Source organism: Melanostigma gelatinosum, assembly GCF_949748355.1.
Source record: "Melanostigma gelatinosum genome assembly, chromosome: 9".
In the NCBI taxonomy this organism is placed as follows: domain Eukaryota; kingdom Metazoa; phylum Chordata; class Actinopteri; order Perciformes; family Zoarcidae; genus Melanostigma; species Melanostigma gelatinosum.
This window is the reverse complement of record NC_136642.1, coordinates 21,894,495-21,908,727: the sequence shown is the minus strand read 5'-3', so window position 1 is coordinate 21,908,727 and position 14,233 is coordinate 21,894,495. Positions and strand designations below refer to the sequence as shown.

At 46.6% G+C, this 14,233-nt stretch overlaps 1 protein-coding gene across 1 annotated transcript in view; it reads right to left on the bottom strand.

Moving 5' to 3' along the window:
- The window catches only part of rims2a (regulating synaptic membrane exocytosis 2a), a gene marked incomplete at its 5' end in the record, with an annotated part of 131,941 nt that overhangs the window by 66,389 nt on the left and 51,319 nt on the right, over nt 1-14,233 (bottom strand). The window contains 1 exon segment of the mRNA XM_079275630.1: nt 7,809-8,749. Coding sequence (XP_079131756.1) covers nt 7,809-8,749 — 941 coding nt within the window.

Genomic DNA, 14,233 nt, shown 5'->3' with positions numbered 1-14,233 from the left:
TATGAACAATGAACACTGCCTGTTTTAACCACTGCTTTTGGTCTCAGGAACACTTGGACTGTCTCACCTCTTCAGGTTTCCCCACCACATGGATGCACATGCCAGCCCTTGGTTTGCTCTAAAGACCGAAGCCAACATCTCGCTCTTCAGAACAAAGGGGGGATGTTGGGCTCTGGCCTATGGCTTAAACATGTGCTGTGGACAAAGAGAATCGGGCCTTCACTGTTTCAAGCACAGGTCTCATCCTGACTTGTAGTTTGATGAGAACAAGCCTCCTCTGGGTGAAATTTCACACTCAGGTGTGAATTCCCCCTCCCCCCCAAAAAACCATGGTAACCGCTGCAGTCTCATTGGCCGAAGGCCAGGAGACCCCAGGACCCCTGTGGTTCAGCCGATGTTCTATAAAACTGTTTTTAGTTCACACTTCTATGCTTTCCCCCTTCGACCTCGGTTGAGTTAGGGAGCACGCAAACGCTCTCTTCGCCCGGACCCCCCCCCCGTCCAGGCCACAGAGAATCCAGCTTTTTCCCGTCGACCTCCGTCGAACAGGGAGCACACCACGCTCTCTTCGCTCGGACACCCCCGTCCAGGCCACAGAAGAACCAGCTTTCCCCCCACGAGGGAGCCCCTCGAACCCTCATCAAACCCTGACAGGTCACGAGCCATTTCGCTGGACGAAACAGCCCGCGATAACGAATCTGCATCAGCATTCGTTCAGTGCTTTCTGCTTCTTTTTATTTTGTGCACAAACCGGCACAGAGGAGCCGACGAAGCCTCGCTCCTCTCCTGACCGATGATTACCGGGAGACCTACGGACCACGTCGTCTCAGCCGAAGTTAAACTGTCCTCCCTGCAGCGAGGACAGATCACGTCTGCGTTTGCTCCAGAGCGAGCTGCGCCACGACAGACCGAAACAGCGCCGCTGCAAAGCCGCGCTGCAAGCAGCCCCCCCCCCCCCCCTGTCCCCCTTCCCGACGAGGAAGACGGACCATTTTGCCACAAACACTTCCACGTTGCAACGAAGCATCTACAAGTAAGATTCTTGGCATTTGGGCATAGCTTAGCTTAAATTAACGTAAATTTAATTCAGGCCATTCATTTTATATGTTGATATTCCCGTGTTTTTGTGTGTTTAAGACTGTCGCGTGATATTGAGGTATTACGCAATCATTACGGAGCAGAGAAGCTCCGCTGTATTGGTGTATCAACTATGACTGTTTCTTTTGGGGATTTATTTGATTCATTGTCTTCCACTCCGTGTGGAAGTTCTCTTTTCATTAACTCGACTCGGTGAGTGAGCTGAGGTGCGTGGTTTATCACGGCATAAGTTACCGGCAGTTCAAAGACGACAGCGGTATATTTATGCATGATAGAACCAGCACTCAGGCTCCCTACCACATCGCACGCCGAAGCGTGATTCACTTCGAGTTCTCGCTCCTTTTTTCTCTTTCCTCCTTTCACGAAACACACACACACACAGCTCCTAGTTCTACCCCTGGGGAACCTCGTTCAAACGAGCGCCTCACATCACGTGCTGCCCAGGCAAACGTGAATTACGTACAGCAGCCCCATTCTGCCATTTTGTCCGGGTCCCTCGACTCCGCCATCTTTGTAGTTTTTAGCTGTAGTTCTTAAGGCCCCTCCCCTTTGGCCAGCGTCACTCGACGCCGCCATCTTTGTAGTCTTTAGCGTAGCTGTAAGACTCCTTCCTGTTCACCCACAGACCCACACACACACATACACATACACACACAGACATACACCCTCATCCACTTTATTCATTCTTTAGTTTAGGCATATAAAATTGTATGATAACGTTTGTTGGTTGCAATATTAATTGATTTGATCATTTATTATTTTGATTCAATAAACTCTGTTATACTTTCAGGAGCAGTCGTCTGTGATTGCTTGTGCATATGTATTTGATAAGACTGTATGTAGTAGCCTGTGCTCGAACTTAAAAACCTTCACTGTCACTGAATGTATAGTCATACGCAGACTATTGACATTATGAGTGACTACTAATTATGAGACTTAGTTTTATCGTTTGGTTATTGGTCCCTGTTCGCAGGGTGGTGCCCCGTTTATATTAATAATCATTAATAATTGTTACATACATCAATAATTCTATTGATGTCAAGAATTCAGTTTCTTAAATGCTGATAACCCAAACACGCTCCTTTAGATCCCAACAACAGTTGTGTAACTTTCCATACATCCCTCTAAAGGTGCAGGTTTGTATTATTCAAACACAATCAGAGGTCCAACAACAGGGCTAATGTTCCAACTGTTACTCCTCTCTCCACTGCAACGTCTTTAGCTTTTAATGTCATCTTCTTTCCCAGAGAACAATCTTTAGAAGCGCTTTGCTAAGTTCAAATCAACAGACAACACGCATTTAGTTCAAACAAAGCTAGCAAAGCGGTGTCTATCTTTCTTTCTTACAGTAGCTTCATCTGTAGGCAGGGGGGGGGGGGGAGCAGGGCAGATGTGTCTAATGTGTTTAACTGAGGATCCAGATTGCAGTGCCGCACAGCCTTAACTGACCTCAATCCAAAGTGCACCAGGGGAGAGCTTTTAAAGATGAGGCTCTGACTGCCGCTTCTGTGGAGGCACCAGTGGACACGCAGCCCTGAGACACAGGCTGGGCAAGTGGCTTTAATAGCTCTAGAGGACGGAGGTTCCTGGGACATTTCTTTGAAACTTTTTCTGAATTGTTTCATCAATCCAGCAGAAGGGTTAGAGAGGAACTGATGGTGGTTGGACCCTTAAGAGCAGCGATCAAGACCTATAGCTGCATCTCTTGCTGCAGACGCGATGCTTCCGTTAAAACAAACCCAAGAGACGCAGATGTCTTATGAGACAGACATCCACTCGCTGGGAGCATTTCTTCTGGTGGGAAGCTACGAATGCAAGAACCGACCTGTTTTCAAGACGCGGGATGCACCGAGCGGAGAGATGGAGTGTGCTTTCAATTTGATAAAGAGGCTTCACAAATATAAGCTAATTAGAAAGAGTGAAACGCAGTGGATGTGAAGTCAGGGCTGTCGAAGTCCCGATGGAGAGCAGTGTGGAGGTGAAGGGGACAGAGTGTTGAGGCTGCGTGAACACGGGGAGAAACCGTTTCAGTTGTCATGGAGATACTGTTTGACTGAGACCTTAGCGACAAGCACATCTCTGCATTAAACGTCATGTTACGAAGGCGGAATGGACATTTAGAGAAAAAGAAGCTGTGTGGAAGAAGAGTGCTGTGTATAGATAGTGCCACTGAGAATAAATATAGCCACATCACTGAAACACAGCTGATGCAGAAATGCACACAGATCTTGTTTTAAGCGATCATTTAGGTTGATTATAACTTGAGTTTAAGTTCCACAGCGTTGTCCCTTGTTACTTACTGTATCATGACATTGTTCACCAGAGTGATTGCTGATACAAGTTCCTGTTATCAGATTCATTGGATCATGTATCTTGCCCAGTCTGATTCCTTTTTCCCCCACAATTCATCTGGTACGGGCAATGTGGTTAACAGTGAAGGGAAAGTGTGAAACAAAGATATATTTTGATTCGGTATATTTTTCGTAACATTAATCTATAAAATTGGGACCTCGATTTTCAAAATATTTTTTTCCAATATAATGTAAGAAGTTGTGCATTTTCATTTTTTTACAAAATGTTGCACTCCTTTGGGGTGATACTGAAATGATCCACCTCCAGCTTTGCTATATTTACTTTATATTATTAATCTAATCTATATCCCCACCAGCCAGAGTAAAACACCTCCGATGACATTTCCACACTTGCGATCTTCTTCATATTCAGAGTTGTGGCTAAGTTGCAAGGTCAGTCTGAGCCAAACTACCAAGCTGTCCTTCTCCCCCCTCTCTCTCTTCCATCACTGCTATCCATCAGTCAGGGGGAGTGCAAAAACGACTAACTGTACACAGTTATGCGCTGTGATAAAACATTATGGATGTCCCCGGACAGGCTTTGCCCTCTGCGGCCCTCTAACCAACAGCTGACAACAGCGATTACCCTCTTAGCCTCCCAGCTGCTCGTCTGTCGGCGGCACAAACACCAGAGCCCAGTTCAGCGTGGTGGACACTCCACGGAACGAGTCACTTGCCTAATGTGGCCATGATAGTGCAAACAGCTTAAGGCCTGCCTCTATGATCAGGGAGAGGAAGAAAGATATCATGTAAACATGAGATGGTTGCATTTTTTTGGAGCAATAGATCAATTTAGATGCTTTCGCAGCTTATCTCAAGGTTGTATCGGTCACAGTTCCCCCTCCACCTGTGCCTGTTCTTCCTCCCACAGCCCACCCTCCACGTCTGTCAAAAAGAATTTGAGTGGGCGCCAACACGGAGCTGCGTCCAGCCTCTCTTTCGCCCAAGCTTTATTAACAGTGGCACACCACAATTGGGCACTGATCCCCGGCGAGGCACTGTGTGTGTGTGTATGTTTTTGTTTTTTTCTTTTCAGGGAGCAGGAAACTCATCACGGCCGTAAATTGTGAGCATCAGCAGTCTGAGCCCGGCGCTGCCGTTTTCGCCCCCCGACTCCGAGGCCCCCTACAAAGTGCTGATTCAGGACGGAGGCAGAGAGCAGGCAGTGGTGGAGTTCACCACCAGCAGGCTTTCCATCACTTTGACAGCGCAATAAAAACCAGTGTAAACTATTAATTGGATCATTAATTATTGATGCTGTTTTTACTACAATTCAAGGGGCGAGAGCAGAAAAGAGGCAGGGGTGAGACTGTGTGTATGTTTAAACATAGTCGCCACGCTGGGAAGGTGATACGGTGTCACGTTCATCCCCTGGTGTTGGCAGATCTCACAACAAGAGCTTTTATTCTGAAACAAAGGGCCCATACCTAACTTCTACTGTGAAGCACAAAACACGGTGATGCTACTACGAACCGAACCGACTCATTCAGGTGCAAAAACTGATCCCAGAAGAGCATTGATGAGGATGTAACTTAGGCTGTCACGACGCACCGTGCACCTCTCTGCCGTAGTTAGCCAGCCAGCGTCTCCTTTTCTGTCTGTTCGGCACTATTATGAGACGGCATGTCAGGGGAATCGATGAAGAGGAAAACACGGGGAGAGGAACACCGCGATAAATCAGTCTCCAGCGCTCGCAGGCACGAGCCAGGCCCATTACAGCCGGCACACCCTCTCCCCTCCAGACTCCTCCCCCACCTCCCCCTGGTCTCCCTTCCTTCTCATCCCATCAGGCCCTCCTCCTTCCTCTGGCCTGAGCCTGCTGTCACACACCCATCTCCTGGCGGAGTCAGTTCTGGCCTCACATGCAATTATAATTGATGTTCTTTGCTCTGCTGCTCTGGCTGTTTGTTTTTTTTTCCTTGACTTTTTCAAGTCCATTTTTATTTATACAGCCCAATCTCACGAATCACAGATTTGCCTCAAGGGCTTTACAATCTGCACAGCATCAAACACCATCCGCCCTTTGACCCTCGCTTCGGACGAGGGTTAGCGCTCTCCATGCTTGCTAATTAAAGAGTGCTTGGTTTGTATGTGATAGTACATGCAGGGAGATGTCTTGATCGTGTCAGCTCTTTAGAATGAACAGTGGCCGTAAATCACAACCTGGTGCTAAATTAGTTCCGTTTGTGAACTCTATGTACTGGCAAAACTGACTGATCTTTGTTGATGGCCGGTAGGATGTCCAAATCTGAAGCATGGAGTTTGGATCCCCTCTCGGCTGTCCGTTATATAATTAAGTCTACTTGACAGAGTGCAAACAGGAACACGAATAAACGGTTCTACTGAACCGTTTATTAGACTCCCTGCATGCGCCATATCACAGGAGCCTTAATTGTGTCATAAATGAATGAAAGTGCCAATTATAATAAAATAAAGACCAAAGATAGCTGCGTGTAATCAGCTGTCCCTGTGTGTGCTGTAGCTGATGTGGTTTGCTCAAGTTATTCGGGTCAACAGTTCAGCTCTGTCCTTTGTTTTGCCTCTCTGTCCTACGCAGGCTGACCTGTGGAGGAGGCAGACAGAAGCAGACAGGAACAACAGAAACTCTGACCCTCAACACAGCCCGCTTCTTCTCCCTATTTCTGTACCGCGGCTACCTGGAAACCTGGAAACTCCCACATCAATAATGTAGCGCTGTCGCTGGGCCGCTTCCTTTGGTGAGGAGAACAGTTACATAACGGAGCAGACCGACTGAATTCCTCCAGATTAAACATTCCGGAGCATATGGCAGCTCTGGGTCTGCTGATACCGACAAAGGCAAAACTGTGCTACTGTACTTTTCCTCCTTTCGATCCTTTTTTCCACCATTTGTCAACTGCGCCTCATTCTTTCTTCGGTGTTCGCTGCTTTTACCATTGCTAAAGCAAAGGCCTCCGTAATTACAGGTTTGACAACAAAATCAATTTGCAATTACGACAACTGTCAAGCGGGGGGAGGGGGGGAGCGGTCATGAAGCTAACAGCCTAAACGATTGCTTTTGATGTTGATTCCATGCAAAGTGGCATTTAATTCAGTCACTCTGACTGTTTGCTTGCCAGTGAGCGTTTGTACAATTCGACAAGTGTGCTTGTTTTTTTCCAAGCAGGTAGGACATTTGCCATGAGCGGTCTGATGTTCTTGTTGTAGGCAGACAGCAGGACAGGCGGAGCCACCAACCACCATCAGCTTTTGCTCCCTTCCCAGCTGGAGTGAACCGTAGTCCTACTTCCACTTTGTGACGGGCAACTGTACCAGAAATTACATCATCAGCGTGCCAGCAAAGCAGTGTGGAGATCCAGGTTTACAGAGGAGGTGCAGCATACTGCAGGAAAACACATAATCACCCTCTGCTCTTCTATTACCTTTATTCTAATAACATCATAATAATAGTCATTGGTATGCAGCAGTGATGATATTAACCCACACCCCGGCCCTCTCCCTGCGCCCCTCTGTCTGTCAGTTACGCAACACTGTCCGATAGAAAGGCCCGATCATGTGACACAGCTGTGGTAGGACCTAGCCAAATGTGCCACAAGATGCCAGCAAAAAACAGCAGCTTTACATGTGTTTCAAAGTCACAGCCACACACATAAAGCACCCATCCACACTGAAGCTGGTCCGGCTGGCTCCTCCTCACAGGCACCAGAGCTGTTAGAGTAGAATGTTCACAGATAACACACGTAAAACGCAACACTGCTTTGCATCGACGTAAGGCTCAGTGTTTTCGAGAAGCAGAGATTATTTAAACCAATGTCATCATCACACACACACACGAAGCTGTTGTGTCTTCTGAAGAAATATTCAACTGTTCACCGTTTAGTAGTAGTTACGAAAGTAGAAACTGATGAGGAAAAAGGTAGAGAAAATATAAAATGAGTGACTGATTATGCACCAGAGTCACTCTCAGGAAAACAAAAACATATATATGCGGATCTACAAAGTGTAAAAATGGTGTTTTCATCTATTTTTACATTTTTGAATGGATCTTCAGCTGTTATTTAAAAAAAAAAAATACAATCTTCTCAAAAATAATGAGCCTTACACATACAAATACACATGAAGACATACACACACACAAAGCACGTGTAGAGACGGTAGACTGGGGAATCTGAAGGTTATATCTGAGTCAACAGCTGCAAGAATCAATATCAACATGAGACAGCAAGAATAATTAAAACATAATGGACTGAAATCTTTCTTCCTAAACAACATCACGTCAGTATGATACTAGAAAAGGCTTTATAATTGGATGAAAAAGCATGAGAAGAATTACATGAAGCTCTAAACAGAGAAAGAAGCAGTGCTGTATGTGGCCCCTACCTTTCTCACTGACTGACTCACTCTCTATCTCCACGTCCTCACAGCTGGTGTACTCTGGTGTGGTGGCCAGCTCCTCCTCCGAGCTGCTCAGCGACACCTGCCGCATCTTTCCTCCCTTTTTGGTTTTGTGGGGCTTGGGGGGTGGCGGGCGCACCGACTCCGACTGGTCCGAGCTGAGAGAGTCATTCCTCAACATGCTCTCCATCTTCTCCCTCTTGGTCTTGCGGACGGCCGAACTGGGGTCTAAGTGGTGTTGCTGCCTCCTCATGGGATCACCCAGGTCGCCTCTCCGCAGGTCCCCGGATCGGTCACCCAGCACGGGGCTCCGGTGCGGCGTCGGGGGGCTGTGGTTGGAGGTCCTGTGGCCTCCGAGGCCGGGACCCATGGGCCCTGGTGAGGAGCGGTCGACGGAGTAGGAGCGCTGTCCCACCATAGGCGGCCGGCGCTCGGTGAGATGCTGTCGGGACAGCCGGATGGGGCCTGGGTCATCCTGCTCCGTGTATGCCAGTGAGACGTCGCTATGGCGGCGCTCGTGCCTCAGGCGGCCCACCTCGGCGTGCATCCTCATCTGCTCCTCGTAGGGCTGTGGCTTCACAGGGTAGCGTGCCAGGTTGGGGTCGCTGCGATAGCGCGTCTGGAACTCCTCCTGGCGCTGCCGCTGCAGGTCGTACTCGCTGGGTGGTCCATCTAGCTCCTGGTCCAGCGGGTATTCCTGGGAGTGCCAGCGCCCGGGGCCCCGCCGGTCCCGGTAGCCGGTCCGCGCCGCATCCGCGTCTGCGTACATGTGTGGGCCCCGCGGAGCCCGCCGATGGTCCCCATCCCCATAGTCAGACGGTGATCTGGGCATGCCGCCGTCCGTCGGGGCATACTGTGAGTGGTCGCCCCCCTCCCTTTGGTCGTATTTTTGGTTTGGATCCCTGGATGCAGATGGACTTCGTTTCCTGTAGATCAAAGACAGGGGACGAAACAGTGGAATTTAGTGGTTGGTCCACTTTGAACTGGATTGGCTTAGTTCATTTCCAGAGACTGTACAGTGTGTCTGCCTGTGCACAGGTGGAAATGTGAGGTATCAGTCAAACATTAGCTTCACGGTGCTTCATCTCTGCCGGAGCTGAAGCCTCCAGTCTATCGCTTCACTTTGCCCTGCACTTTGTCGCCCTCAGTCCCTGTCAAAACCTGATGAAAGCCTTCTCTCTCTCTCTCTCACACACACACACACACACACACACACACACACACACACACACACACACACACACACACACACACACACACACACACACACACACACACACACACACACACACACACACACACACACACACACACACACACACACACACACACACACACACACAGGACTAAGCAGCAGGGTGCAGCACCACGCCCTCTTCTCATTGCAACAGACTCTACATGCTCTATAACATGGCTGACAAATGCTCTCCCGTAACTTTGCATGCAATTGTCACGTGGCCTTTAGATTTCACAGGGAATATGTGCGAGGAGTATGAATAGAGATAAACAGGTCTTTGCAAAAAACACACTCATGCAGTGAAAATCCTGTTTGATTATCTAATTTGATTTAGAAGGTTGCAGTCACACAGACAACATAGTATCCACTACTTGACTCCTTTAGTGCCACAGGCAATCTTTCATTTCCATTTTGATAGCATCTGATTACTTTGTGGATATAGGTGCTTAAATCATCATCATTTGCAATGCTTATGAACAACAGGATGACACAAGATTAACAACACGGCCTGCCTGGATATGACCTGTTTGTATTTCCAAATTAATAGTGGGAGTATGTGTGTGTGTGTGTGCAAAGGCAGAGTGATGAGGAGCCAGACAGCGTGCTGAAAGTAGTGCATTGATAAATGATTCAGAGTTTCACAGATTGTGTCTGTGTACACAGTGCAATGGACATGAAGGGATGCAGAGAGACAATAACAACGTGTCTGACTTCTGTCTGAATTTATGAACGGCAGTTATGTTGGACATTACGTGACTTTAACTTCACAGTCAGGAGTGCCATATTTAAAAGAAGAAGAAAGAGCTATCAATCATTTGTATCATTGTCCAGCTGTCACAGAGGAGGGCTAACTGTGCATTAATGCATTCATTCCTTTGTTGAGAATCAATTATTCATAAGCAACTTTTCTCCTACATTTCTCCCACTTTTCCTCCAAAATAATGACATTTTGTTAAGGAAAGGAAAGAGCTCTGTGAAGCATTCCTTTCATTTTGTACGCGACAACTTCCCATACATTTCAAAGGGCTTCATAAATCACTGCTGACAGCCTCGCTCAGTGGCCAAGGTAAGGCTCCTCACGTGTGATTGGCTATTTCACCGAACCACAGAGGAGGTTTGGTCCCCGCCTACTGTCTCACAGACCATCCGGGTTAGGCTGAGTGTAATAAATGTACAGTACATGTACAGTGTACATATACTTGAAGGTATTAATATTTATACTTGTCATATACCTTGTACAATATACAAGGGTGTGACTTTGGTTTGAGGAAAACAGGGCTCTGTTTAGAGATATGTAGTTCTCTCACAGGACAGCGACGCTGATGCATTGCTGTAGATTAAACTAGCCAGCAATATACTCAGGAGTTAAAGGTGGCACAACCGTAAACATCTACAGCAGTAAAATGCAACATGTACATTAATGTAGCAGTAATATTAAGCCAGAAACATCATATATAAAAGTAAAACACTGACAGGGAACATTTTACTGCACACTGAACTTCAAATACATTCCACTGATAATACTTGGACACAATTACGGTACTTAATGTTTTGCAGAAGTATTTGTGAAGTATTTTCCCCATCTGGTATTAGTACTTCAACTGCAGTGAAGGATCTGATTTCTTCCTCTTACTAAAAAGTAATATGTAATTTAATGCCGTCTTTTATTCTTTTATTTAGTTTAAACAGATGACTCATGATAATTAGACCTTCGTTCGCTGTCCATGGTGCTGAAACATGCAGCAGACTATACGATGAAGCAGGGCTGTACCGAATAGTTCAGTGGAAGCTTCATTCACTTCGTTGACTTTCAAAATCCAAATCAACATTCGATGCTGTGCAGATTTCTTTTTTTTTTGCATGCCTATTCATTGTGTTTAAAGTATTTCTGCACAATTGCATATAAAAGACAGGCTACACTAACATTACTACTATTTAACTTTTTGTAGAATGAGATTCCAGCGGTGGCTGCGTAGTGATGGATGGGTGGACCGACCTCGCTCCAGGTCCGGTACGCTCAGCCTACTAGAACATATCACTAGTTTGAGCGAGCGGGTGACAAAGAGGATCATGAGAATCATACCGTTGGGATTTCTAAAAACCAACAATACTGCCCAAGCCAATGTGGAACACTGAATAATCTCACTACAGTGAAGTGGCAGCTTTAAGGAGAGACAGGATGATGTATGAGCGCAGTGTATAGCTCATGAACTACTGTACAGTTTAAATATGGCAGAAGTTACGCGTACAGAATGTGCTTTCAAGCATCACTACATTAAAGCAATATTTATTTAATAGCAGACATGACATAATAACACAACTTGGTCCAATAACTGAAAAATCACCAAATACCAGACAGCAACAATCAGTGATTGACTGATTCAACGTTTTCTTAATAAGGTGCACTAATCAATATCTTTATTTATGCTGAATTTGTAGCAACAACTGATGACTGCAACAAGTATTTAGATGTTCCATTGTAAGTTCCTGCTATGGTCATGATTTTCCCCAAAAAACTAAATAACACAGGAAGTGCATCCCTCTAAATATCTGAAAGCACAGACACCACATCTGAACAAGCAAAGAAAATGCCCCCATCACCTACTTTACTTCATCAACAACAAATCCAAGAGAAAAGATGAACGGCGTCAGCCACACAAACTGGTTTCGTGATGAGTGATTTCTTGCAAATGGACCACAACAAAAAAAACATCTTAGCGCCAAAGATGCAGCGGAAACGCTCGCGCACAACAAAAACAAGACTAATGGCTAATGCCCACTTTAATGAACACATACTTATTTACAACAAAGACAGGAAAAAGGCCATGTGAGTCTTTGTGATGCAGCAAGCTCACACAAGCGACCTCTCCTCTCTGCTTTTACATCAAAACAAAAGCCTCCCATCACCTCAGCACACGGACACAGCCTCGCTGATGAGTCAGACGCAGCTGGAGAGAGAAAGAACTCGCTGCATTATTCATGACCTGCTCCTGGACACGAACTGAGCGGCGCTTCATTCACAAATCCAAAGTGAAGCAGCAGCAGAAATGTAAATGCTGGATTGGGGGGGGGGGGGGGGATAAGTGTGTGATGAGCATGAGAAACATCTTTTTCTAGATGATGATGAGCGTGCCTCTGCATTTGTAGTTTGCCCAAGAAATACCTCACTTTGACTCTCAGCATGTCCTCTGGGCTTCATGCTAACGTCTCCTCTGGGATGCTGTCTTGGAATCCAATACATCCTGAACACACACGTGCATAAAACACCCATGTAGAGGCTGCAACTAACATCAACAAAACTGCCCCTTTGACAAGCTCTAACTTGTCTTGACGCAAGTATCACATTTCCCTGCTCCCGTTTCGCCTCGTGTGTCCTTCCTGTCCAAACAGAGCAATGTCTGTGGCAGCTAGCAACCCAAACTCCGCTCCATCAGCATCTTGCACCGTGATGCTGTAGCGCTGTCGGGCCCTAAACCAGCCTTCAGTAAGCACAACGGAGCGGTGGTGCAGCACTACATTTTCTACTGTGCATTATTCCCCCATTGCTCCAGCTGCCACTGCTACTGTAATAGCCTCTCTGCAGATACCTCTGAGCTCTCCACGGCTCTGCCATAACACACTCTGCTGATCTTAGATTTGCATTCCATCCTCAGTGACACAGACAGAGATAGAGAGCGGGGGAGAGAGACACACTGTGAAAAGGGAAAGGGAGGAGGATCGTCGACAACGCATGTGAATTAGAAGAAGCGTGAAAAAGTAAAACGCGGGGAAGATGCCAGTTAACTGTGACCTGAAACAGCTCACAGTGCAGCTGGTGTGCATGGTGCATACTGTGCGGTGCAGTGCGGGAGTACGGGCGAATGCTGCTGCGCCGTTCTGCACGTTCCTGCTGAGGGAATAACAGCAGCCCTCGTTACTGCTGTGGTCCTGTCCCGAGCTAACTATAGAAGCCCTCTGCTGTCTGCGTATGAAGCACGAGGGCCCGTTCAGTTGGCGACAAGGACGGTGATGAGATTCAACTCCGGGACGGTGACACTGGCCTCACTGCATTACTGGGGGACTTTCATATCTAACAGGGAGAAAGAAAACCAGCCATGCACCTGTGACACAGACAGCGTGGATGTTTTTCGGGGTATTATCTGTACATTTTTGAGATCATTGTAAGAAAAAGCACCATGGCTCGACACCAAAAGCAAAGGGAAGCATGTCTTTGGTGCAGACGGGTAAACCTTACACTCTGTGAATCGGATAAGACGTATGACGCCTGTGTAAACATGGTTTCTGTTTCAGCCAGCGCTTCTAAATTATTACTATAATCATATTTTTAAAGTACACTCTCCTTATCAAAAGCAGCGTTATGTATCAAATCCATGGCTCACACAAATCATGGGATTACACTATGGCCCCGAAAGATTAAAAAGTGCGACCCTAAAAGATTAGAAATGACCCGACATGCTCGCCTCGATAAAACCTCTACATGCTGTTATTTTTCTCTTGCGACGCACTATTTGAAAAAAGCAGTCGGCGGAATTTTACAATAAACAGTGTGGTGTGACGAGAAGTGGGTGTGTGAGCGGTGAGGTTGCCCCGCTCTGCCTCATCACATTCCTGCTCTGACCGAGTGACGGGGTCCGATCGGCATATACGTTTGCACAGACGGTCTGCAACGCACAGGCTAGTGCTCACGTTAGTGTGTAGTGTGATACACTTAAGCCTTGAAACTAAAAGGCCCCGAGCAACCGTCTCTAACACAAACACAGTCCGTGAGCTCGATGCCATCCTGCTGATGCAAAGCATTGGACTGGTTAAAATGATTATTAATAATTTGCTGAATACTGAGATCATGATTATTTTTTTGCACTTTTCATCCAGCTTTGGTTAAATACAAAAGAAGAAGAGGCTTTCTTTCCTCACCCCCCTCCTCTCACAGCTTCTATGATGACGAAGATTGGAGTTTTTATATGCAACAAATTTAAAAGACTTTTCGATTTTTAGATAGACTGCGAGAGCAAATGTAGCCTTTTCTTGAAGAATTCCAGAGCTGTTGAATTAGTATTTCATCCTCACACCAGTTTGCCGTGAAGATATGTTGATGCTCCATATAAAACCAAAGAAATAGAAGCACAAAGACCAATAAGTGGAAGATGAACCCCGATACAGATGTTGCCGGTTT